At 43.1% G+C, this 25,755-nt stretch overlaps 1 protein-coding gene across 1 annotated transcript in view; it reads left to right on the top strand.

Annotated features, from left to right (window-relative positions):
* Nucleotides 1-25,755, top strand: part of SEMA6A (semaphorin 6A) — a 127,910-nt gene that overhangs the window by 71,545 nt on the left and 30,610 nt on the right. The window contains exons 4-15 of the mRNA XM_029218103.1: nucleotides 1,216-1,276; nucleotides 2,269-2,331; nucleotides 3,051-3,152; nucleotides 9,166-9,256; nucleotides 12,189-12,308; nucleotides 13,003-13,091; nucleotides 13,954-14,171; nucleotides 17,674-17,805; nucleotides 20,203-20,358; nucleotides 23,084-23,260; nucleotides 23,636-23,776; nucleotides 23,863-23,943. Of these exons, the coding sequence (XP_029073936.1) occupies nucleotides 1,216-1,276; nucleotides 2,269-2,331; nucleotides 3,051-3,152; nucleotides 9,166-9,256; nucleotides 12,189-12,308; nucleotides 13,003-13,091; nucleotides 13,954-14,171; nucleotides 17,674-17,805; nucleotides 20,203-20,358; nucleotides 23,084-23,260; nucleotides 23,636-23,776; nucleotides 23,863-23,943 (1,431 nt within the window). The remainder of the gene's footprint in view (nucleotides 1-1,215; nucleotides 1,277-2,268; nucleotides 2,332-3,050; nucleotides 3,153-9,165; nucleotides 9,257-12,188; nucleotides 12,309-13,002; nucleotides 13,092-13,953; nucleotides 14,172-17,673; nucleotides 17,806-20,202; nucleotides 20,359-23,083; nucleotides 23,261-23,635; nucleotides 23,777-23,862; nucleotides 23,944-25,755) is intronic.

Below are 25,755 nucleotides of genomic sequence, written 5' to 3'. Positions count from 1 at the left end.
TCTCTCTCTCTCTCTCTCTCTCTCTCTCTCTCTCTCTCTCTCTCTCTTTCACAGTCCAGGAGCAGGCAAGGGAATTTGTAGGCCAACTGCCTTGCCCCCTTTTATTTTCACAGGAGAGAGCCTATTTTTATTTCCATTTTTCTCTGTTGTACTTTCCCTAAAAGCAGTAGCAAACAGATTTCCAAAGAACTGGGGGGAAAAGAATTGAAGTGAATCCTGACAGCAGATTCCTTTCTTTTTTCTTTCTTTCCTTCTCCCCTTTCCGTTTCTTTTAAGTAATGAGGGGGCTTGAAAGTCTGCACTGGAGCCTTGAGGTCTTGCTTTAAAGCTGTGGGTAATTTTCCAGCCCCAGGACTTCCTGCATTTTAGAAAAAGTCAATGTTATTTCAAGGGAAAACGAGCTGTTTTGCTTTCCCTCACTAGCCCCCCATCTCCCCAGTTGAGTGTAGTTCTTTTCTTTCCTTTCTTCTGAATTCCAGACAAAAACGCCCTTGTACTCAGTTCACACAGAAGGGGATGTTTAAATATAGCCCCACACCTGAGCTGCTGATTCGGTTTCTCCCCTTCCAAGGGGAGAATGGCAGCAAATCATAAAGTCAACCAAATTCTCAGCAAAACAGGAAGGTAAACAGAAGCAAGAAATGTAAACTTTAGCTCAAGTACATTTTAGACCTTAATTGACCATCATCGTGTGAAAAGAGAGAGTGGCTTCTGGAAACAGTTTTACTTTTATCGTCTTACATCTTCTCAAATTATCAAAAGCTAAGGCTGAAAATACGTTGTCTAAAAAGAGATGGAGATGAGCTTTTTGTTAGCTCCCTTGATGAACAACTGTAGCATGTTGAATACCATGTAAAAGGGCATGCGAACCCATCTGTGTTCCAGTTTGGAAGCCCATTCAACTTTCAGACATCTCCCACTAAACTACATATATACAGATGTTATAGTTCTATGATGAGAGAGACGACTGGAAAGTTTTCATAAAAGGTGTCCCCTGTGGCAAGATGCCACATTTTGTCAGAAGATGCTGCATGTGAGCCAGAGGCATCTCTTGGAGGCTGAACCCTCCTCTTTTTCTTGCATATGCATGTTTTGTTTTTAATAACATGGATGTGGGTTTATCTGCCTTGAATGAGATATATACTTGTATTCAGGAGAAAATGAACGATCTTGACTCTTGTGTTTGACGTTGTATTAATATTTCTTTGTTTATAGGGACCATATTTATACTGTTGATATAGACACCTCACACACAGAAGAAATTTATTGTAGCAAAGTAAGTAGCTTTCAAACCTTCTTTCTGAAATGAAGGACCTTAGGATAGTTCTTGAAGAGAATATGTATTTTAAAGGCATTGATTGAGATGACATGGCTTATAATAATTTGGAACATTCTGTGAAGTCCTAATTTGGGGGTAAGTTAGGGCTTAATACATACCCAGAAATGGTTATGTACGTCATATTTTATTCATCAATGATGTGTGCATGTACACTTTGGAGTTTTAGGTAATTGCTAAATTGTTTTAATAAAATATTGGATGTTTGTCTTGGAAAATATCAGTTTTCATATGTAAACTTTTGTCCTACAAACGTTTCACTGTTATGTTTCCATATCTTGCAATACTAAGTTTGAGTTGACTGTTGTGGTTCAGGAATTTGATAATTATCCATTTCAGACACACATAAAATATAACCTTAAGCTTCCCTTGTAACTCCACATGGAGGTATTTTAGTTAATAAAATCCGCCCCAGAAGTAGATGATCCCTTCAGCCCATGAGTTTATGCGAAGGAATATAACCTGAGTTAAATCTTTGTCAACCTAAAGTGAATGTCTCCTTTATGTTTAAGAAAATGACTTCCATATTTTAAGAAAAAGGCCTGCTTCACGGAAACTGATTTATCAAGTGAAAAAGAAGGGCAAGGACATGTATTTTATCAAAATGAGCGTAATTTAGCAAGTTAATGGGGATATTTTATGTGAAATGTCCATCCATGCTGTTGTTTATTCTTCTTTCCTTTTTCCTTCATCTTCATCTCAAGGAGAAGAAGATCATTTTGTAGTTTAATGAATAGATAGGGGTTCAAAATTAAATGAACATTTCCACCTCTAATCTTTTGTTGTTATGGTGAATTAATCATGGAGAAAGGGTGCGGAAAGCTTTCAATAAATGTATGTTCAGCCTCTAGTCTCCCCCAGGGAACTCTTACTTCTAAAATCAAATGCAACAACCTCTGGGTTCTAATTGATTTCTTTCTTGATCGCTGCAGAAACTAACATGGAAATCTAGACAGGCTGATGTAGACACATGCAGAATGAAGGGAAAACATAAGGTAGGCAATTTTCATTTCTCCTGCAGCTGCCACTTTGGGTTAAGTCCTTGACTGTTATCTCTAGCCGTAGACCTCATGTGGAATGGGTCACACTAGTCCCTTTTCCCCCAATAATTGTTTCTTCCATCAACTTACTGAAGGTTTTAATTTGCAAAAATAGTTTGCTTTTAATGTGATAAAACATTATGACAGCTGCCAGGGATGCGTCATGAACTATTTAGGGGCACCAGGGATTATGGACACCAAGCTGGCTGCCCCGACTCTTGTGAGTGCCCTCTCCGGGAGCCCACGCCTCACGGTCCAGAGCCCTCAGGGAGTCTGCAGAAGAGCTCAGAAAGGCTGCCGCAGACATACAGAAGTCTGTGCCTTTGGTCATAGAACATAAAAACACACTTCAGCCAGGAACCTTATATATCAAGGGACCCTGGAGTCTCTGGCATTAGAATTAATGTGATGGGGAGGCTGGTACTTCCAGGCCTGCCTTCCTTTTGAGGCATAAACACATTTTCACTCTATGCCATGTGCTTATTTACTGTTGACAAAGCAGTTGTTATTCTCATCGTCATCTTGTGGTAAACATAAGGAGGGGCTCGAACTTTTCACAGGGGAACGCTCCAGCCACCAGCATTTTAACCTTGCTGTTAGCAGATCATGGTACACGGTCAGGGGGTCTCTATACTGAACGGACTGGATACCAAAAAGTTTGAATTATTTTTCAGGATGAGTGTCACAACTTTATTAAAGTTCTTCTAAAGAAAAACGATGATACTTTGTTTGTCTGTGGAACTAATGCCTTCAACCCTTCCTGCAGAAACTATAAGGTAAATGCTCTCTTGTCTCTTGGAACCACACAGCCCGGAGGTATTTCATAATTCACTGTGATTGTGCCTGCAGTAACCTAAGAGGGTTAATTCAACACCACCTGGGTTCCTCTCACTTGTTCGACTTAATGTATTGCTCCACATGAGTGATCCTGGGCAGGCTTCTAAGCTTCCTGTTTGTTCAGGATTGATTGACGCGGCTTTAAAGAGCCGACCCAGCAAAGTTCGTTTCTGTAAAACCCTATTCTCTATTGTTCAGAACGCCAACATATGTACCACATAGTGGATTTCCTCCCTCTCCCTTTCTCTTTTCCCTCCCACCCTACCATCTCCTCTCTGAGCACAAAAACACACTTATATTGTGAACGATTCCTATTTTTAAAGGGATCTCAAAAGCATGTCATTGGAAACTGCAGACTCTCCTCTAGGTAAGATTTTCAAGAACACAGGAAGTTAATTCCATTCAGCACTCAGCTTACTTGACTATGGGCTTACTTAACTTGGCCTTTATGCAAGGGAAAAAAATTAACCCTCGGGCTTCCCTGGTGGCGCAGTGGTTGAGAGTCCGCCTGCCGATGCAGGGGACACGGGTTCGTGCCCCGGTCCGGGAAGATCCCACGTGCCGCGGAGCGGCTGGACCCGTGAGCCATGGCCGCTGAGCCTGCGCATCCGGAGCCTGTGCTCTGCAATGGGAGAGGCCACAAGAGTGAGAGGCCCGCGTACCACCAAAAAAAAATAAATAAATAACCCTCGCAGCATTAATGAGTTTAGTTAGTTCTGATGCAGCTGATGGTGGTGTTGCTGAAGGAGCCGAGATGGCAATGATCTGAGGTCTTTCCTTGTCCCTTCTTTCTGCAACAGTCTGTCATTCAGCAAACCCATTTTGAGATTCTCCCGTGACCAGGCATTGGTGTTGTAAAGACAGATAGGAGGTCTCCATCCTTAGGGAAGCCAGACAGGGAGAAGAAAACTGCAATCCCATGGGTTTGCTGCCATGGTGACATAATGCAGAGCATGATGGAAGCATCACAGAAAAGTGCTTATATCAGCCTGAGATGTGTAGTCAGGGAAAGCTTCCAGAAGGAGGTAGACGACTCCTGTCTTCAAGTGTTCCCTCCTGCTGTCCCCACGTATGGAACACGAACACCCCAGCCCAGGAGAAACCCAAGCTTCTGTGATTGCCCAGAACCTGACACAGCGTCTCCAAACAGGTGTTCGATTAATTTTGAAGGGTAAATAGTGAATGAGATAATGCCTAACCTCAGTCTTAGAGAAGAAGTAGAAGTTACCAAATGAAGGGAGAAGGGCATTCCAGGTAGGGGAACAGCATGAACAAAGGCATGGAGTAAGAAACAGTCTACTGAGCTTGAGAAACTTCATTTGGTTCTGAAGTGCTGGACTGTGAGGTGACAGTGACAACAAAAAAGAGCCTAGAGAGGGAGGTGGCCTCAGATTAAGGGAGGAGATGAGATTCAGGAAATACTTACGTGACAAAAACCAGGAGGATTTGCTAATTAACAAGAAGCACAGGATAAGGAGAGGCAGGAGTTAAGAACAGCTGCAAGGCTATCTCCCGGGTGGGTGGACGGATGGGGCGGCCACCAGTTTGGACAGGGAGTAAAGGAAGAGCAGTGAGGTTGAGGGGGGTGGTGAGAACACGGGTGTTCCATCTTGAATGTTAGCAGTACTCCTGGCACCATGGATGGCAAGGCCTACAGGACATGAATAAAGATCTCCAACAAGAAGATGGACGGGTCAACCTTGATTTAGGGAGAGACATGGGGGGGCATATCTAGATTTGGGTTTCACCAGCATAAAGTGAAACCTTAGGGGTGTGAAGAATGAGCAAAGAAATGCTGGGCTGATATCAGGACCAGAGGGCTCACCAGCCTGGGTCTGACAGTTTTAAAAGAGTGCCTTAGCATAGACATCGGAGGGAGGGTCTGTTTTACCCTCATGCTCATCTTTCATCTTATGTTTGGAAACGGGCACCAGCAGGGTCAGGATTACGGTGAGGCAAGTGAGGCATTTGGCTCAGGAGCAACATGTAAGGGGGGGGGCATCCAAAAATTCAGTCATCAAGATAAATGATTTTTTCAATGCAGTATTTTTTTTTAAATCTAAATTAATGCAAAAAATACTGTCACATCCAAATTTTAAATAATGACAGGAGCCGATTCAGGCTGTAATAGAGGCAGCAGCCCAGTCAAACATTCAGCCAGTAACGGTATACTGGAGCACGGACTTCCATTCTACCACGTAATATTCCATCCCTGTTTGTCATTGTTTAGGACTCATTAAGATCAATGCTTCTAACAAATCCTAACAAATTCCCTAGCTGGAAAGCTATCTTTTATGACAAACTACAGGTTTTCTTGGCACTGTGAGGCCCGGCCTGCAAGTGTTCCAGCTCTTTCTTCCTGCACATGTTCTATTCCCCAGGGCGCTTCATCTCTAAGGGATGCCTTCATCTCTCCCTTGTTCTAGCCACACCTGCTGAAACATGTTCCAGGAGGCTGGGCCTCTCAGAAACCACAGACAGGATACACCTAGCACGGCGAATGGTAGTGAGAACCCTTGGCATTGCTCAGACAAGTGTTTTTAGACTCTCAGGGCACGAGGGACTTTGCTGAGGATATGAGACATAATGTATTTGGCTGCAGGGAGAATGGACAGCCTCTCTCTTAAGTGCTTGTTATCTCCAGATCAGGACCAAAGGGTCAAAGCAAAAACAATGACCAGTCTTCCACTAACCCAACTCTCAGAGCGCAGAAGCGTCAAGTTAAACTATCTGAAGCAGGAGAGTGACAAAATTTTGGTCTTTGCTTCTGCACCGGGCCCTGACTTACACAATTTTTTTTTTTTTTTTTTTTGCGGTACGCGGGCCTCTCAGCGTTGTGGCCTCTCCCGTTGCGGAGCACAGGCTCCAGACGCTCAGGCTCAGCGGCCATGGCTCGCGGGCCCAGCCGCTCCGTGGCATGTGGGGTTTTCCCGGACCAGGGCACGAACCCGTGTCCCCTGCATCGGCAGACGGACTCTCAACCACCGCGCCACCAGGGAAGCCCTGACTTACACAGTTTTTGTAACAGAAGTAAGCTGAATATATTAGAGAGATTAGAGCCCCAAATAAGATTATCTGGGGAAGAATTCTGAAGGCTGCCCACTATAAATCTACAACTACACTCCACACCTTTTCCCTCCTGTTCTCTAAACCTCTTGAATTTCCGCACAAGTCAGGCTGGTTCTTAGTATAATTATCTGTACCCTATGGTGATTTAATTTACTAGGGGCTGCTATTAAGTCTAAGATCTGATGACTGCTACAAGGATTAGTTCTTACTTCATGGAAGGAGGATTTCACCATGGCATTGTTTTGTCTCTGGACTCTTCCAAGTTCCCAAACCAATACATTAATTCTTCATTGCTTCCTGCCCTTGACTAGCTATAGCTATAGCCGCTTTTTTAGAAGTAGGTACATTTTAAAGCATATATCCCCACTGTATATTACTGTTTCCCCATTGCCAGGATTACAGCATGCACTGCTTGGGATAACAGCATTTCCGTTGCATCACCGTATACTAAGCCTCACTTTGAATACTTGCCACAGACCGCAAAGTCTGTCACAGTTCATCAGGAAGCTCTCCTTGGGACAAAATATTAGGAAAAGACTTTCATAAAAATGTGCTGGGGCGAGAGTACGTTTGCTTTAAAGGATGTCTAACTTGAACATCTTTTCCCTAAAATTACATTTTTAACACACTGCTTTATGTGATTCTCGGCTACAGTTTAAACAAATAGGATGGCTTCGATGGGGGAGATTTCAAAGTGCTTGTACATAGAAATGGCCTGTCATATCCCTGAAAAGGTTTCTGTGGGTTGAGGGCAAAGGGCTAGTGTTGGACAACATTAGCGGCTGCTCAGTAAGAACCTCGCTCCTTCCTCCTGGGCAGCAACTCCAAGCACCTTGATTTAAGGCACCCTGATTTAGTGCTAAAGGCCTTTTCACAGATCCTTCCTCAGCACCACTGCTGTCTTAGGTTTATCTTCTTTCCGTTTTCCTATTATGTAGTCAAACCAGACAACTGCCAGATGATACACAAAATACCCTAAAACCGTAAAGAAGACTGAACTACAGAGAGGGTCAAAACATTAAGAATGTGGAGGAGATCTGTCTAGGGACTCTGTGCTGCTGAGGTTTAAATTCTAGGACGATCCATGGTGTAAGGAAGAAGCCTGTGTGGTAGGAACTCCCTTAATTATTGGTCTAGGTGGACCAACCACTGACCAGTGTTAGTGGCTGATCATCAGAGGTTCATTTCCTGCTCACATCACAGTCAAGTGTGGGTCAGTGACAGAGGTTCTGTTCTATGAGGAGGTTATTCAGAAAGCCAGCTCCATTCTGCTCTTGTGTCTGCCATCTCTCCACTGGATCCTCTGTGTCTAAGGGAAGAATGTGGAAAGAGAGCAAGAGGGGAGGACCCTGGAAGGTTTTTAGAGGCCAGACCTAGAGGTGGTGCAGAGCCTTACACACACCCCATTGGCCAGAGCTCAGTCATGTGATCATACCTGACCTGCAAGGGAGGATGGGAAATGTAGTTTAGCGGGATATGCAGGAAAGGGAAATGAAATTTGGTGAACAGATAGTAAGGCCCTGCCTCACCTGCAAATGCCTATGGAGCCAGACAGGTAACTCACAGGAGTGAAGCAATCAGGTTGTCAGGATAATCTGTGGGTGAAGGAGCCCTGGTGCTAAAGACCACGTGCCTGTTTGACGAAAATGGCAGAGGCTGCCATTACTCAACTATAGCCTGCTGCCACTTGGGTAAGAACAGCCTAAACTGACTTTCCAACTTGTTCAAAAGAAGCAAGAAATCCAGGTTTTTATATGCAATCTCCCTGTTTTAAAATAGGGCTCACGGGGGCTTCCCTGGTGGCACAGTGGTTAAGAATCCACCTGCCAACGCAGGGGACACGGGTTCGAGCCCTGGTCCGGGAAGATCCCACATGCCGCGGAGCAACTAAGCCCGTGCGCCACAACTACTGAGCCTACACTCTAGAGCCCACAAGCCACAACTACTGAGCTCACATGCCACAACTACTGAAGCCCGTATGCCTAGAGCCCACGCTCCGCAACACAAGAAGCCTGCGCACCACAACAAAGAGCAGCCTCTGCTCGGCACAACTAGAGAAAGACCGCGCACAGCAACAAAGACCCAACGCAGCAAAAGTAAATAAAGTTTTTAAAAATAGGGCTCACAGGCAGGCCAGTAATAACCCCTCGCCAGTAATAATCTCTAGCTCACAGGAACAAGGCCAGGGTTGGGCAGTAGGAGATGGAAGTCAAGCAGCAGCCTGTGGCTGTTGGGAGCCTCTCAGCTTCTGGGCCTTTCTCACCTGCACAGTCTGAGGATGGGACATGTTTCTGAAGTAGGTACAAAGGCTACCTGAGCTCTGCTTGCATCCATGTTTTTGTACCTTTGCTGACACCATACTATTCTTATCAGGTAACCTGAGAAAGAATTCCAGCGTCGTCTTCTAGGATTTAACCCACAAAGGCAGGACTCCTCGGGCACAACAAAACCAAAACTGAAGTCATTCTCTATAGAGTTCATGACTCAACAGATAATTCATGCAGAGTAGAGGAAGGAGGGGAATTAAGTTTTCCTGGTGTCTGCCTCAGAAATTCCTTTTCCAAGGAAGATGCTACTTCTTGAGCATTTCAGAATGATACTCTTTATTGGAATAAAAGAATCTCTTTATTGTAGTGGTTCAGAGTCAAGCAGACATGACTGAATTTCTGACTCTCCTAGCTGTAGAATCTTAGTCAAGTGACTTAATCTCTCTAAACCTCAGCTTCGTCATCTGAAACCGAAAGACTTACCTCAGAGGGTATTCGAGGATTATTTGCGCCATGCATATGAATTACTTAGCAAATTAAGAGCTTTGTAAATATTAGTTGCTATTACTACTGTTGGTTTCTGTTGTTCTTAATTAAGTCCTATTATTTCATTTAGATGGATACTTTGGAACCTTTTGGGGATGAATTTAGTGGAATGGCCAGATGCCCTTACGATGCCAAACATGCCAACATTGCACTGTTTGCAGGTAAATGACCTGATTTCTTCTCACTGCATTTGCTTTTGTGTGCTCAGCCTGTGGCCGCACATCTACTCTGGAGGATTTGCAGTCACAGTTGTACTTTCGATTCTCTAGTGAACAGTGTAATTAACAACGCCTTTTCCATTTGAAATTCATATGGAAACTGTACTTTCGCTTCTTAAGAGAAGTCTTTGCCACGCCTACCCGTGCTTTTGTGCCTTCAGAAAGAATAACAACTTTGTACTGAACATGCGACATACTGGTTAGGGCATGTTTGGGCTGAAATACTAGAAAATCCCACCTTGAACCACCAATGTGGATTATTTAAGGTAGGGTAGACTTTGGGGTTGGTTTGATTCAACAACTCAACAATCTCATCCAGGACACAGGTCCTTTTCATTTCTCTGCTCTGCTTCCTTTCTTTCTCTGAGAGAGACTGGCTGTTCTCAGAGTCATAGGATGGCTGCCGGGGCTCAATTAGGGCTACATGTCCTCTTGTCTACATACAGAAGGGAGAAGGAAAGGGACAAAAGGAAGCTTTTGGAAGCTCTATCAGAGCAGTGAGACCACATACTCATAAGTTAGCAGCAAAGATCTTCTCAGATACCATTGACGTGATTAGGTTGCATGCCTATCTCAGCTAGAAAAGTTGTAGTGGCCAAGGGGACGATACTGATTAGCGGAGCTTGACCCATACGCCCCATCCCTACTCCTTCCTTCCATTGCAAAGGATGTAAAACAGAAGCAAGTAAGCCATGACTTTCAGATTGGGATTTCTGTGTGCGCATGTGTGTGTGTTTTAATTAGAAATTTATTTAGGAATTCACGGCCAGCTGTGCATGTGGAGGTGGGTACCGGGAGAAGTGTTGGTATAATAGTGATTGTTATGGCATGTAATAAAGCAGTTAGCTATAATTTCCATCACAGCAGCTAAAAACCGGCACATCCTAGCCAGATAAGAGACTTTAGGGCTTCGATTATGAAAAAAGATTAGCTCCTTGAACTTCACCCTCAGTGTCATCCATTTGTGGGCCTGAATCTGCAGTCAAATATTGAAGAAGTGGTTTTTGCCAGGTTCAGAAGGAAACGTTTCTCAGGTTCTCCTCCAAAGGTAGAGCACAGCGTTGTCGGGAAGCAGCATTGTGAGAAACACAAAGTCTTGTAAACCTGTTTGTAAGCATGGTCAGGGGCAAGGCCAGTGGTTAGGGTGTCTGAGCATATTCTTAAGTGCATAACTTCTGCAGCAACACTTTTCTGACACTTGGCACCTGCATTCGCCAGTACCGTGGAGGATGTGGGCTGCAGTGGAGAGCACAAGTTTAAGCATTAACTAAAAAGAAGTAGCCTGAGGTAGAAAGAGGAGAATGGGCAGAGTGTTTACTAAGGCCACCAAGCTTCAAGAAGCAAGCCATGTGAGACCATACTGTGACTGCCCCTCTGCCCCCTCCAACAGGTATACTTGAATCAGTGTCTGAAATCTCGTAAGAGCTCAGCCCTTACAAACAGAAGATATTTGTTGCACCTCAACGGTTGCCATATTACGAAGAGTGCCAAAATAGTACTTGATGTTACAAGTAAAAGTTCTGGTGAGATACCCAGTGTACGGGGGAGTGTTCAACAGCGATAGCCACACACGCACACACAGTGTTCCCACTGCCCTCCACTCTTCAGGTGTATCTGTATGACCTGGGGCTAGGATTCTATAGGACAAGTTGTGATTTTTGTAGACATATGTTTATCAATAGAAAGGTGTGCTGTCTGCAGTTAAAATCTAACCCCAACAGTCAACACTTACTGATATATGAATGCCAAGAGTGTAGATGTGAAGACAGCTCTATCCTGAAACTAAGCAAATGTCAGTTAAGACCAAAAGTAGACATCAAGAACTTTGCTTAGGTATGTCTGGATAAGATTTTTTTTAAGAAAAACCATATGCTTATTCCACAAGTGGAAGAGCTTAAAAGAATACTGTATTGTATATAAACCACTTTTGAAGATGCTTTCGAAGCCACAATTAATGAAGATATGTAATCCATTAAAAATGTGCCAAGGAAGTAATTTTTTATATTAAATATAATTAGTGTTTCCATTTCATCTACATAGATTTTGCTATTCCAGAACAGCCCATTTGATTATCTGTGTAAACAGTGCTTGCTAATCCGCGAAAAGAACGCAAAATTTCAAGGATTCACCTTCAGTCATCTTCGCTCTCTTTTGCCTTGAATGTATCCTCAAGCATAAGTCCCAAAGAGCATGAATTCTTAAAGAAAGACCAATTTGAACTCAGCACCATCCCTTCCCCGCCCCACTTTACTTTGGCTTCTTATATATCAGAATGTTCTCAGTTTGTGACTTTGGAAATAATGAAGCAAATATTTCTTAAATGGAAAGCGAGACTGGCAGGGCTTAGTGGCTCTCATGACTGAGGTAGAGAGGGGCAGAGACACGCAGGATACACGTAGCAATTTTAGTCAGCTCTTTTTTTGCTTATGAATCCCCTTTCTTCAACTTCCCTCACCTGCTCAGGCCGAGGACGCTGTTACTTCTGCTTGCACTTAAATTTTCTGGTGATTAAAATCAGCCTCTATCTTTCCCTGGGCTCCTCCCTAATCCAGTTTACCGGGGTGTGGTGGCAGTTGCAGCGTCCAAGAGGCCTTGGCCTTGAGGTTTCGGTCAAGGTACATCTAATCGAGTGAAGCAAACAACATCTTTCGTTTACCCTGTTCCCTGAGCTGCTGCTTAGAAACTGCCGTGCAATTTAGAAAATGAAAAACGTTTCATCTCTCAGGATCCCAACTGAAAATGGTTAGGAATGTGGGCCAAGTGCCCTATCTTATCTACCTGATACAGGAAAGCCGGGGCGGGGGAGGCGTCTATTATTCCCGCATGCCCACTGCCTTGCTGCAACTCCGACCACCTCTTCTCTTTCTCTTCGAAGACGGAAAGCTGTACTCTGCTACGGTGACTGACTTCCTTGCCATCGATGCAGTCATCTACCGGAGTCTCGGAGACAGCCCGACCCTACGGACCGTCAAGCATGATTCAAAATGGCTGAAAGGTGAACAAACCAAAGAAGAAAAGGAGGGGAGGTGGGGGAGGCACATATCCTGAGGGAGATTCAGAGCCTGGATGGACCAGACTGTAGTTGCATTTTAGTGATAGGGCTTCTCACCAACAGGAAGGCGGAAGTTGCACCTTCTGCCCCCAGTTGATTGATTTACCTCCCCTTTTCACTTCCCGTGAGTTTCTGGAGTGTCATCAAAACTACCAATGCCACTATAATAGAACACGTGACATGTATCTTTCCTGCTTCAAGCTCTCATTTCAGAGTCCCACGTGAAAACAACTAAACACTTCATTCGCGGAAGGGAACAGGGGATTGGAGGTGGTGGGGAACAGGAAAAAAGCTGTTCACAACACTGTATGAGTCAAGGGTGACAAAGGGATGTGTACAAAATGCATTCTGTAATTTGAGTGTTGTATTGTGGAAAATAAAATGACATAGATATGCAAGACTCATTTATTCTTCACTGTTCATTGCAACTGCTTCTGAAAGATAAAAATCTGTAGGCTTAAATGCTTTCTGAAATCACCAGCACTTGCATGTGTGAAGTCGCTAGAAATGGTTAGTGTTAACCTAATGTCTAACGGCCCTACACTTCTAATTAATAACATGTCTTTGGTTGCAGTCGATTGCAGTTCTTTTAACTCTGTGTGACATGTCCCCCATTAAAGTGCCCATTTGTCCACAGAACCGTATTTTGTCCAAGCGGTAGATTATGGAGACTACATCTACTTCTTCTTTAGGGAAATAGCGGTGGAGTACAACACGATGGGAAAGGTAAGAGGGGAGGGCGTCTCAATTTGGGGCCAGTGTGGTTATCAATGACTTTGAAGTAAGAACCACAAATCTAATGACAAGGTCGTCGTTTTGAGAAGATCCAGCCAAATACGGGTGGAAGTGAAACATTTCGCTTCCTCAAACCCCTGTATGCTTTTTCTGAGTAGTAACAGATTACAGGGAAACCTCTTAAATGTTTATATTGAAAATTTAATAGATAGATGTTGGGTTGATTTCATACTGAGTTTCAAGTACCTTAAGATGTGGTTTCCAGGTCCACTCATCAGGTTTTTTTTTTTGTTTCGAATTGAGTCGCTCCAGAGAGAGTCTGTAAATATTCAATATCTTTTAAGAAAACCAAGGGTCTTGACTGTATTACAAAAAGCAACAGAACACTTAGGGGATGTCTATTTCAGTTATTTTTATCAGAGAGTAGATCAAGATCACTGAGTTAGAGGGCACAATTCAATGCCAGGGTGGCCTGCACAGTTAGAGGAATTCAGAGCATGAGATGCAGAGCCCAGGGGCAGCTAGTAAGCATGGCAGAGATGGTGCACACAAGTGTGCTTTTGTTCGAGGAAATAAAAAGCTAAGCAGTCTGTATGGAAATGAGTTTATGTGGCTGGGAGCTGATCCCCTGAAGGATTTATGGCTCTGTATTAAATGCCACAGCCTTATCTTTCAAAACATGCTGTTCCAATGCTGAGTTTTTCCCTTCTTTTTTTTTGCTACTGATTTTAGAAACACAGGATTAAGTTAAGCACCTTGTTGTTCTGTTTCTGTTTTCTAAGAAAGGCAAATTCTACTAAGATCTCCACGAAAAGTAAGTGCATTCCATTTTCTCCATGTTTTTCCTCTGCAGGTAGTTTTCCCAAGAGTGGCTCAGGTTTGTAAGAATGACATGGGAGGGTCACAGAGAGTCCTGGAGAAACAGTGGACATCTTTCCTTAAAGCTCGCCTGAACTGCTCAGTTCCAGGGGACTCTCATTTTTATTTCAACATCCTCCAGGCCGTTACAGACGTGATTCGTATTAATGGCCGTGATGTTGTCCTGGCAACCTTTTCCACACCTTATAACAGGTAACCATGCCCTGGCTGTGTGGACCTAATCGGTCCTTCCTGGCTTCCTTCTCCCAAGGGGTTGTTGTCTAACACACAAGATTTGCAACTGATGGAAAAATTGCCATTCACTCTTTGTAGCTAAGAAGCACTTAACATTCAGTTTTCATCAACAAATTAACAGTCACTTATAAGCACTGTTAGAGTAGGATTCTGGAGAAAGTAATTAGATAAATTATAACAATATAGTCTTTTCATATGCCTGGGGTATAAACACTATTCATGTGCTATTCCTCAATCCCTCCAGTAATCTTGAAAAGTGAATACTGCTGCCTTCTTTTTACACTTGAGGAAACTGAGTTCAATTATACTATCTGGTCCAGGTAGCCAATGGGTGGAAGCAGCAGTTTTGGAACTCAAGAATGTTCCTCCTTTCCCTTCTAGGTCATCTAACATTTTATTTGACTTTTAATATTTCTATGACTAGATCAGTAATTTTTGAAGTAAAAATACTGGAAACTTATTAAAATGCTACAGAGTGACATTTAGGAATTAGATGAGTCCATCTTGCATCCCACCTAAGGGACCCTGGTTATTATCCTGTCAGAGGAACCAGGGTCCCAACCACAGCACTACTGTCTGACTCTGGAGGGTTCTACTGACGACTTACAAGTCATCAACGTTGCACGGAGAAATACCGCCTCAGCCTGTTCACCCCTATTTTTGTATTTACTTAAGCTAAGACACTGAGCTATTAAATGGCACACTAATAACTGTCCCTGGAACAGTGAAATGTGTAGAGACTAAAGAACAGAAGGAACAGGGACACTATGTTCCCTGGTACTTGGCTCTCCCAAACCTTAGAGTACTAGCACCGTTGTGTGGAAATGATCCTAACTCTGGCCATGGTCATGAAATTGAAATACATGTGCTATATTCTCACTTCCATGTAGAATTCTGTGTGTTCCATATAATCTTCCATAAGGAATGCACTGTTTTGTTTTGGATTATACTTTTTACAAAAACTTTGAAGAACTTGATGAGTGGTTAGATGACAGGATAGCCGCTAGGAAGAAATGCTTACGAATTGGGTAGAGCCCAGAACAGAGCTAGCTGAAAGATGAAATGTTCCCCAATTATATGGAGGGCAAGAGTCAAGAGTTCCCACTGAAGAGATATGAAAACATAAACCCATACTGCAAATAAGCTGCAACCATCTGAAGGAATTTTTAGACTTGAGGATAGAAAAGATTAAAAAATTCAGGCCTTGACTGCTGGAACCGATGTATCTAGTAGCGTTGAAAAAGAATACTATTTTGGAACACAGAATGTAGGTGCCAGTGGAGTTTCAGAGCACATTTCTAGTTTTTGTGTATGCTTTTTGAGAGGGTGAGTCACTTCATGATTACAATAGAGTAGTAGATTCCTGCGTATTATGTATACTCCCATCTAAAGAATTTTCTTAAAAGGGCCCTAGGAAACATTCAATTAGTGCGTGCTAATGCAGTCTCAGAAACCGTATCTGTTTAGTAAAATCAGAAAATGGCAAAGATATGCATACCAGTTTTCATATATAAATTATAGTCCCTCTCTTGTTTTACTCCCTCTGGTTTCATCCCTCTCCACGGGCTCCTCCACATATGCACACTTCATCATGTCAGGTTGTTTCAAATCCTTTAGGTGCTCCTCTCTGCCCTGGGGATAAAGCCCGGCTTCCTTGGCATAGCATGCAGGCTCCCTCATGATCAGGCACGGGCTCCTCCTCCAGCGCACAGGGCTTACTGGAGCTTGCTCATGCCCTGCTCTCTGCCAGGTCTGCCCACCCAACCCACGTCTGTTTGCCCACTGAACCCCCGGGAATGCTCCAAGCCCCGGCTCCAGCTGCCTCCCGTGGAACCCTGCACATACCTCTTTTTACCAGATTGTGTTGGAATATTTGTTATTGTTGTTATTATTATCACCGTTGTTGTTTTTGCTGTTGTTTTCTTACACACTGAACTGTGAGGCAGCTGAGAGCAGGATGCCCTTATTTACTGACATTCACTGCTTGAGATTAGGGATTCCATAAATATATGCTGAATGAACAGAAGATGGGAAGAAAGGGAGGGAATAAAGCAGGGAAGGAAAAAGAAAGGATTTACAAATGAGTATAACCTTAGGAAGATTATAAAACCCTAGGGTATCTTTAGTTGTTAGGAAGTGCCTCATAAAATACTTCAGTATTTATCCTATTTTTCTTAATATTTAAGGTAAATAGGTACACCTCTTACTTTTAGGAAAGCGAGATGTGGAGAGAGTCTTACAAAATTAAATAATGCTGGGGGTTCTGAAATTTCAAAACAAATGGGGACCATTGTCTTATTACAGACTCAATACTGTGAATACACACACACACACACACATACACACACACACACACACACGCTACATACTTTAAAATTCATCCTGCCACCTTGTTTTAAATAAGCTTTCTAATCCTCTCCCTATTTCTTGCTTTATTAGTAATACTTCATAACTGTGTTATGAAATTAAAGATGGCATAAAATTCTCCTAATCATATATGAAGTGATTTCCGTATCCTTTTAACATCTGCAAAATCAGGACGAAATCATTCTTTCTCCCTGGATGATGTTTATGCTGCAAAGTGCTTGTGTCTTGCCCTGGATGCCTCTGTGTGCAGTGACCCACTACCTCAAAGCCTGATTAAAACTGTTGGCCAGCCAGTGGCTGAAATTTATTTGATCAAAATCAAGGAACGACCGTAGTCAAAAACAAACATGGGTTTAAGCAGTGTACCTAGATGAATGAATAATTCATGTCTATTCACCACTGATGAAAAAAAAAAAAATCCCAAAATCCTTCTAGGAGTGTCAGGCAAGAATGTAATTATAGGTAGAGATTACTGTCATTATTTAGCACTTAATAGAGCATTTTATTTGCAAAGTGTTGGTGCTTTAGAGATTTAAATTGTTTAGTCTTATGCAAATAAACAGGAAGTAAACTTTGCAATGTTCAGTGACTAACATAAAATATGGTTGGGTTCCTCACACATACATCCTCACTCCTGAAGTCCTTGGCTTGAGAAACTAAATGCAAAGAAGGAATATGTGAACAGTAGGGGCACTTTTACTTCAAATTTTCACCAGTATTAGAGATGCAGAATGTTGTCCAAACGTTTTATCTTTGGTTTAAAGACTGATAATTTCAGGGAATTCATGAAACTTATAAATCACCAGCTCACCCATTCCTCCTTTATAAACAAAAGCAGTGCCAGACACAAGACATAAAGAGATTTTCCTCTATGATTCTGCTGTAACTAGCCCTTTCTTTAAGGCCACTGATGCAAATTTGAGTCACAGAAACATTCTCCTTATGAGCTAGGATCCCTTACATTTCTAGTGTTCAGGATGCAAACATTAAATTTCAACTGCCCGTACTAGGAAAGTTACTTTGGAGTATATTTTCCAAACTGCATGCGTGACTGTTGCATGAATAACACTTTGTGTGAAATGTCCTACTGCAGCATCCCTGGGTCTGCAGTGTGTGCCTATGACATGCATGATGTCGCCATTGTTTTTACTGGGAGATTCAAAGAACAGAAGTCTCCAGATTCCACATGGACACCAGTTCCTGATGAACGAGTGCCTAAGCCTAGGTATGTGCAAATACTTATACGGCTTTCTTGAATTTCTAGAAATGGTGCCATTTGCTCCCCTGATAATAAGCATCTTATAAACTGCACATTAGTGCCTTCCATGCTGGCCACGCAGATACAAATGCCAACACAATAGAAAGGCCGGTGAGGCCGTTTGCCTTCATTCCCTTAACCGAAACCCCAAATTACCTATAGTTGTATTCAAAACAGTGACTCTCTAGTCTTTTGCTTAGACTCTCTATCTGTGGATTATCCAATGCAATCCTAGGATGACAGGAACCATCTGGTCCAGCAGCCCCAATGGTCTATAGTTGACGAAATTGAGGCCCAGAGAGGTATAAAGTGAGTTGCGCAAGTTCACATCTCTGGGGAGATGATTTCCACCGCCCCTCCCCGCTTCTCTTCAGTTTTGCAGAGACCCATGTCTTTCAGCCTTTAAAAAAATGTAAAATATAAATGGTGTTCCCTGGAGTTTGTGACTAGACTGGATCAGAGCTGATCCCGGACTCTGGGCCAAGGGCAGCAGGTACAATGGGCCATTATTAGGATGTCTCTGGTCTGTCAGGTTCTGGTCTGCTTGGGGTCCAGATGCACTGTTGATTCTCCCCTCCCCAAAATGTGCCCCAAAAGTGCTTTCATGAGGAACCTATTGTTGAGAGACAATACAGAGACCTTTTGGTCCTGTGGAATATCTATCAAATCCTCACACTAAACCAGTTAACTCATTCCTCCTAACCGGGACAGGGTGAAACTCTCTCCCAGCCCTGTGCCTGCCCTGTTTCTGTGGCACACACTGCATACCTCCCATCACAGCATTCAAAATCTAAGCTATATAGAAACATCCCTGTGTGTTTGGCTTCCTCCACTTAATTTGTGGAAGGAAACCCAGTGTCTTCTAAACTTTTTTGGTTTCCAACTCTCTCCTCCGACATCCAATCCCCCACACAAAATACCCAGCCCAATTCACTTAATTGAACTAACTTAGATGATATGAAACACTGTACCCATGGGAGAAACCCCTACAGTTCATCCATTTTCATCCCCTGAATTAAATGGCATGTGCATTCTGTTATTTATGGAGAGCAGACTAGGTGTAAAAAGCATACCCTGACAACCTCAGATAGATTCTCTAAGTCATTGCCTAGGATTCTTAGCTACCTTCCAGGTAAGCAGGAAGGGGAGTTAAGCTTAAGGGATCAGGTTTCAGGGAGTACTTATGTAATATGCTCCCCTGGGTATCGAAAGATGGTGTCACTCAGCTCTCACCAGGACGCATACTTCAAGTGACTTTCTACTGGTGGCAGCATGTTTGCTTTCATCCTTCCACGTGCTGGCCTGTCTCTCTTACAGATATCTGGGCGCTTTCACTGGCTGGCTGGGTTAGTGCCATGAAAGCGTGTGCCTGGGGCTAGACCCTGCCAGTGTTGTCAGGGTCCACTTTTCTCTCCTGCACCAGTGGGCAAAGCAGGTGTCTGGACAAGACTGGCGCCAGTGTTGCCCTGATCTGACTTTGCTGAGATGTGCCCTTGACTCTTAAAACCATATAATTTCTTTTAGAAATGAATTTTCAGTGTCATTGTTCAGAAATTTTAAAAATGCCTTTTCAGGCAAGAATTTCAGTGTAAATGGCTTTTCGTACCTACCCAAATCAAACAAAAACAATAAAAAACAAAATCCAAATGTTCTCTGACCCCCTAGTAATGAGAGATGGTTACACTGAGTCTAGCAGGTACGTAAGGCTGGCAGCTTTCTGAACGCCTTTGTTTTCTACATTTGTGAAAATGTCAGCCCAATTGTCTCTTTTCGTGGAACAAATGCCTCCAGAAATTCTAGCAGTTTTTTGTTTGTTTGTTTGTTTTTCCTGTACGCAGGCCTCTCACTGTTGTGGCCTCTCTCGTTGCGGAGCACAGGCTCCAGACGCGCAGGCTCAGCAGCCATGGCTCACGGGCCCAGCCGCTCTGCGGCCTGTGGGATCCTCCCGGACCGGGGCACGAACCCGTGTCCCCTGCATCGGCAGGTGGACTCTCAACCACTGCGCCACCAGGGAAGCCCTCTAGCAGTGTTTTAAGAGAGACAGAGCAGTCCCGGAGACGTGCAAACCAAACCCTCACTTGTTTCAAGCTCCATCACTGTTTATGGGGTGGGTTTGTGCTTCTGGCGGGGAAGCCAAGCTGCTCCCAGCCAAGGCTGAACTGTCCTGGCTCAGGCTTCTCTATGGAGTGAGGAGGTGGCCCTGAGGAAATCTAAGCATATGTTTTGGTGGCATTATGCATTGTTCAGCTTCCTCTTCTCAGCCTACGGTATATTCTCCCTCATGCAATATGCACAGAGAAGCAGTTCATTCAAAGAATTTGCCATAAAGCGTGATATAAGCCCCCTCCCTTTGTTTCTTTTTAGGCCAGGTTGCTGCGCTGGCTCATCCTCCTTAGAAAAATATGCAACCTCCAATGAATTTCCTGACGATACCCTGAATTTCATCAAAACGCACCCGCTCATGGATGAGGCCGTGCCCTCCATCATCAACAAGCCATGGTTCCTGAGGACGATGGTCAGGTGGGTGTCAAGCAAACCATGTCCTCACTGGATTTCCCCTGTTCCTTCCTATGCTTACAGAACCTATCATCAGTGGATCACAATTTGAAATGCCACAAACATCTTCTCTTATCCTGGGCATTGATTCAGCTCTGAAGTCCCGGGCACATGGGTGGATGCCACCAAGCCCCATGATCACATTCCCAGTGAACACAGTTCAGATAGTTTCAGGCTCATTGGACACTTGCCAGCAATTAGAAGAAACAAAGATATCTCCTTCTGCGTTAGCCTGTTCATCCCATGTGTGTAAGAGTAGAGGAGCAGCGAAGAGAATCAGTCAATGGATGTAGATACCTGTTTGGTTGGATATGGTTGCAAAACATGCTGCAGACGTCATCCGAGCACTGTCCCTAGATTGTTAGCTGTCATACGGAGCATGGAGTAACGGAGCATTTGCACAAGTATACCAGCATGAAGGGTTCATACTTTAGCATTTGTTGTCTGGAGTGGTGGCCAACGGAGAACAGATAGCTGATTAGAAATCTGTGACAGCATTAAATACTCCTCCTTCTCGTATTTATTTAGGGCTTATTGCCAAACAGTTCAACAGGCTTTCCCAAGTACCATCCAGTTTTGGCAGTCATCAAACAAAATGTTAATTAACTTTACCACCATTTTTAAACAGTGACTTGATTGAAAGATATTAAAGTAGTGGGGTGGCCAAAAGGTTCATTCCGTTTTTTCCATAAGATGGCTCTAGTAGAACTTAGTTGTCTTTAACTTCATTCGAAGCAATTTTGTTAGGCTGTATGTGACAGCTGTCGTACCAGCGTGCATTTTAAAAAAGACTTATGAAAATCGGTGAATTTTTGTGTAGCCATTTTAATACTGAAGATGAAAGAAAAAAAGCAACATTTTCGGCATATTATGCTGTATTGTTTCAAGAAAGGTGAAAACGCAACCGAAATGCCAGAAAAGATTTGTGCAGTGTATAGAGAAGGTGCTGTGACTGATCGAACCTGTCAAAAGTGGTTTGCGAAGTTTCATGCTGGAGATTTCTCACTGGACGATGCTCCACGGTCAGGTAGACCAGTTGACGTTGATAGCTATCAGATCGAGACATTAATTGAGAACAATCAACATTATACCACGCAGGAGATAACCAACATACTCAAAATATCCAAATCAAGCGTTGAAAATCATTTGCACCAGCTTGGTTATGTTCATCGCTTTGATGTTTGGGTTCCACATAAATTAAGCAAAAAAAACCTTGACCATATTTCTGCATGTGATTCTCCACTTAAATGTAATGAAAACGCTCCATTTTTGAAACAAATTGTGACGGGTGATGAAAAGTAGATACTGTACAATAATGTGCAATGGAAGAGATCCTGGGGCAAGCGAAATGAACCACCACCAACCACACCAAAGGCCGGTCTTCATACAAAGAAGGTGATGTTGCATATATGGTGGGATTGGAAAGGAGTCCTCTATTATGAGCTCCTTCCGGAAAACCAAACAGTTTCAACAAGTACTGCTCCCAATTAGATCAACTGAACGCAGCACTTGATGAAAAGCGTCCAGAATTATATGATGCATTAGGTAATGCAAGACCGCGTGTTTCTTCAATGACCAGGCAAAAACTATTATGGTTTGGCCAGGGTTCTGATTCATCCGCTGTATTGACCAGACATTGCACCTTTGGATTTCCATTTATTTGGGTCTTTACAAAATTCTCTTAATGGGAAAATTTCAATTCCCTGGAAGACTGTAAAAGGCACCTGGAACAGTTCTTTGCTCAAAAAGATTAAAAGTTTTGGGAAGATGGAATTATGAAGTTGCCTGAAAAATGGCAGAAGGTAGTGGAACAAAAGGGTGAATATGTTGTTCAGTGAAAATGAAAAATGTGTCTTTTAGTTTTACTTAAAAACCGAAGGCAGATTTTGGCCAACCCAATACTATAATGGCTCTTGCCCATAAGATGGAAACCATGGTATGTAACTTGCAGAAGAGTCCATGTTTCCTGGTTCCTGCCATGATGCTTAAGGAGAGTGGAGTGTTGAACGGCTATGGGATTTCAGAGAAGGAGCATGCCCAATAGGACTTATCTAGGCAGGCAATAGGACTAATGCCCTTCACCTTTGGCTTTAGGTGGATCTTGTTTGGCTTGTATATCCATTTATTTATTAATATTGCCATTAGCACTCTACCTCCCCATCCTTCAGAACTCTCTACCCCTCTGTACACAATCAGAAAGCTTTCCAGTCTGACATTTTGTTGACAAGTCTTGGCACCTCAGAGGAAGAGTATGGAAAAATGGTAGCCGCTGCTTTTCTTTTCAGTGTTCAGTGAAATGTTAGCTGTGATCGCATAGTGGTTAGTACTTTGCATTGCGAAATATTAAATGAATTCACTTATTACTTCTTCCCCTCTTCACAGCAGACATCAGTCTTTCCTTGTTGTTCATGGAAGGGATAATTGCTGAGTGGTTTCAGATGGTGATGGCTACGTATTTATTATGTAACTTGGCCTCCACACATACATACCTCTTTCCTCCCCTTGGAGCCATACTAATGCTCTACATATGGAAATAAAGGAGCAGAACAGCTTGAGAGCATTATTTATATGCATATATTTTTCTTGAGGTTATTACTAGAAAGCTCTATCCCAATTGTTTGAAGTGGAAAAGGGGACACTTTAATGAAAGACCAACAAAGAGATAAAAAATGTGATCCTGTCATTTTAGATACCGCCTGACCAAAATTGCGGTGGACACCGCTGCTGGGCCATATCAGAATCACACTGTGGTTTTCCTGGGATCAGAGAAAGGAATCATCTTGAAGTTCTTGGCCAGGATAGGAAACAGTGGTTTCCTAAATGACAGCCTTTTCCTGGAGGAGATGAGCGTCTACAACCCTGAAAAGTGCGTAGAATGTTTGGTTCTTTCCTAGTAACTATTTGTTACTTTATTATCTTTTCCATTCAGAGAAATCATGGCAGACTTAGATTTTATGCACTTAGGTGACTTGTAGTATTATTTGTAAAAATCTTTTCATACATTAAAAGCATTATTTTCTCCTTGCTAATAATGTGTGTGTTTATATAAACACATACATTGTGTGTTTATGTGTATGTGTGTGTGTGGGTGCACACATAAGGTTCTGTTTCCCGTTCAGTTGGATCAGATTAAGAGATCTGACCTTGTGCGCTGGGAGGTGGGCTGTAAGGGTGGTGGCAGGAAAGAGAGAACTGACCCAAGAGAGACTATGAATGATATTATCCTGCCTTATAAAATTAGGTGCAGCTATGATGGAGTAGAAGACAAGAGGATTATGGGCATGCAACTGGACAAAGCAAGCAGCTCTCTGTATGTTGCATTTTCCACTTGTGTGATAAAGGTTCCCCTTGGCCGGTGTGAACGACATGGGAAGTGCAAAAAGTATGTATTTGCCTTATTGATCATTAGCAAGTCCACGGTGCTTAGAAAAGAGTCCTAGGTAGCTCACAGTCATCCTCTTCCTACAGAACCTGTATCGCTTCCAGAGACCCCTACTGTGGGTGGGTAAAGGAAGGAGGTGCCTGTGCCCATCTGTCACCTGGCAGTAGGTAAGGAGCCCGAGGTGTGGGAGAGTATAAAGCGGCCTAGACGTACAATAAATTGCGCTCACACACACCACCGCCACTCAGCCTTCCGTGCACAAACCTCATCAATACGACTGCCGGCCGTTCTCCCTCCTTTTCCCATTTCATAGAACAACCCAACATCACGTGGCAGATTTCCAATTGATTAGTCATCCATCCTCAGACTAATTAAAAACAGAGAGAAACAACACAGTGGACTTCTAGGTATTCCCTGGAGAGAGGGACAAGATGGTACATGCCTGGATCATCACAGTGCGAGAACAGCAGAGAAAGGGAGCAGGAGGGTACCAATTAGATTAGTGATGTGGTTTGTCCAGCCACAGCGAAACTGGCTCTTCTAATTGACCATCCAGGGCCGAGAAGAAACTGCCGAGCATTTGTTAAGCAATGCGTTTGTACTGCAAGCACAGTGTATACATGCAATAAACCTCTCCCCTGCACTGAAGAACAGTTGACCCTATTACTCATTAGGCAGTAAAATCAATTCTTGGCATTTCTCCAGCAGATCAGCTCGATCAAGCTAGTCTGCCATGCATGTGATTTTGATGCTTAGAACTGTTACCCTGACTTTAAACGCCTGGATGGTATTAGCTCAAAGGTTTTATGCTTTTACTTCAGTGGATGTGAAATCCAAAGCGACATTTGGAAAAGTATTCAACGCATGTCCTTGACGGGTTATGGCAATTCAAGGAAAGTGCCAGATGGCAGCACAGTTCTTTCTTAGCCATTTCTTCAACTTCCTCTGATCTAAAGGGCGAAAAGGACGGTCCTCACATCACTCTGAGCCTCCTCTCCCATTTGAGAATAGCTAGGCAACAGACAGGAGGGCACATCTGATGACCACCTGCATAATTTGAGGGAAGGTATTTCCATATACAGAGCTAATGGTAACTATCAAGTCTGAGCTGGAAATTTGACTAATGCAAAGGGTTGACTCACCATTTAATATTAGATCAACTTTGTGAGTAGCAATATTGACCTACTACAGTGTTAAAGCTTTGCATCTTTTCACCGGAACCTTGAAGTGAAGGAGAAAGGATCACAATGCACAGTGAGGGAAGCTGAGAAATGACCTATCTCCTTTCTTTAGTCAAGGTGTGACCAAAAGTAGGCAGACTGATTTTTAAGAATCATTTTAAAGTCAACATGAGAACATTTCATTGTTCAAAACATGTGGAACTCTCTTTGGAAAGTGGCCTTCAGGGCCTGGTGCATACTGGCTTTCATTACCACTAGAAATCTTTAGCCTTTGAGGATGAATTTGATTTTTAATACAACACAAAAACAGTGGAAAACAAACATGGTGCATTATTAGATCAAGGTGTGACTTTCCAAAAAGTTTTCCTATATGGCTCATAAGTAAACTCTGAAGGCAGTTACAAAACAGGAGTTTCAGTTATGGTGTAAGAAGCGCAAAGTTCCCCCAAAAAAGGACAAGACTCCTTTGGAGTATTCCAGTGTGCTTATTTAAAAATCAAAATAGATACTATTAGGATTGATCTTATTAATGGTGTTACTAGTTTATACAGCCCAAAGGTGTCCTTATAAGAAGAGTGAGCCTGTAGAGGAGCATGACGGCAATACTCCTGAGGACTGGGCCTGGGGCAGGAGTGAACGAAACACTTGAGAGGTCTCAGCAAAATGCACCGCCATGTCCATCCTCTCAGGGTCCCACATATCCGCTGACCATTTGAACACTTTGTTATACAAAGCTACTTCTAAGCAAAGAAACAAGTAAAGGTCTAGGAAGGCAAGAGTTGGGGCAAAAGAGAGGAA

This window comes from Monodon monoceros, unplaced genomic scaffold, assembly GCF_005190385.1.
Source record: "Monodon monoceros isolate NGI ecotype Baffin Bay Population unplaced genomic scaffold, NGI_Narwhal_1 Super_Scaffold_12, whole genome shotgun sequence".
NCBI classification, from domain to species: Eukaryota; Metazoa; Chordata; class Mammalia; order Artiodactyla; family Monodontidae; genus Monodon; species Monodon monoceros.
Note: the sequence above shows the minus strand (reverse complement) of the source record. Positions and strands in the feature narration are given on the sequence as shown.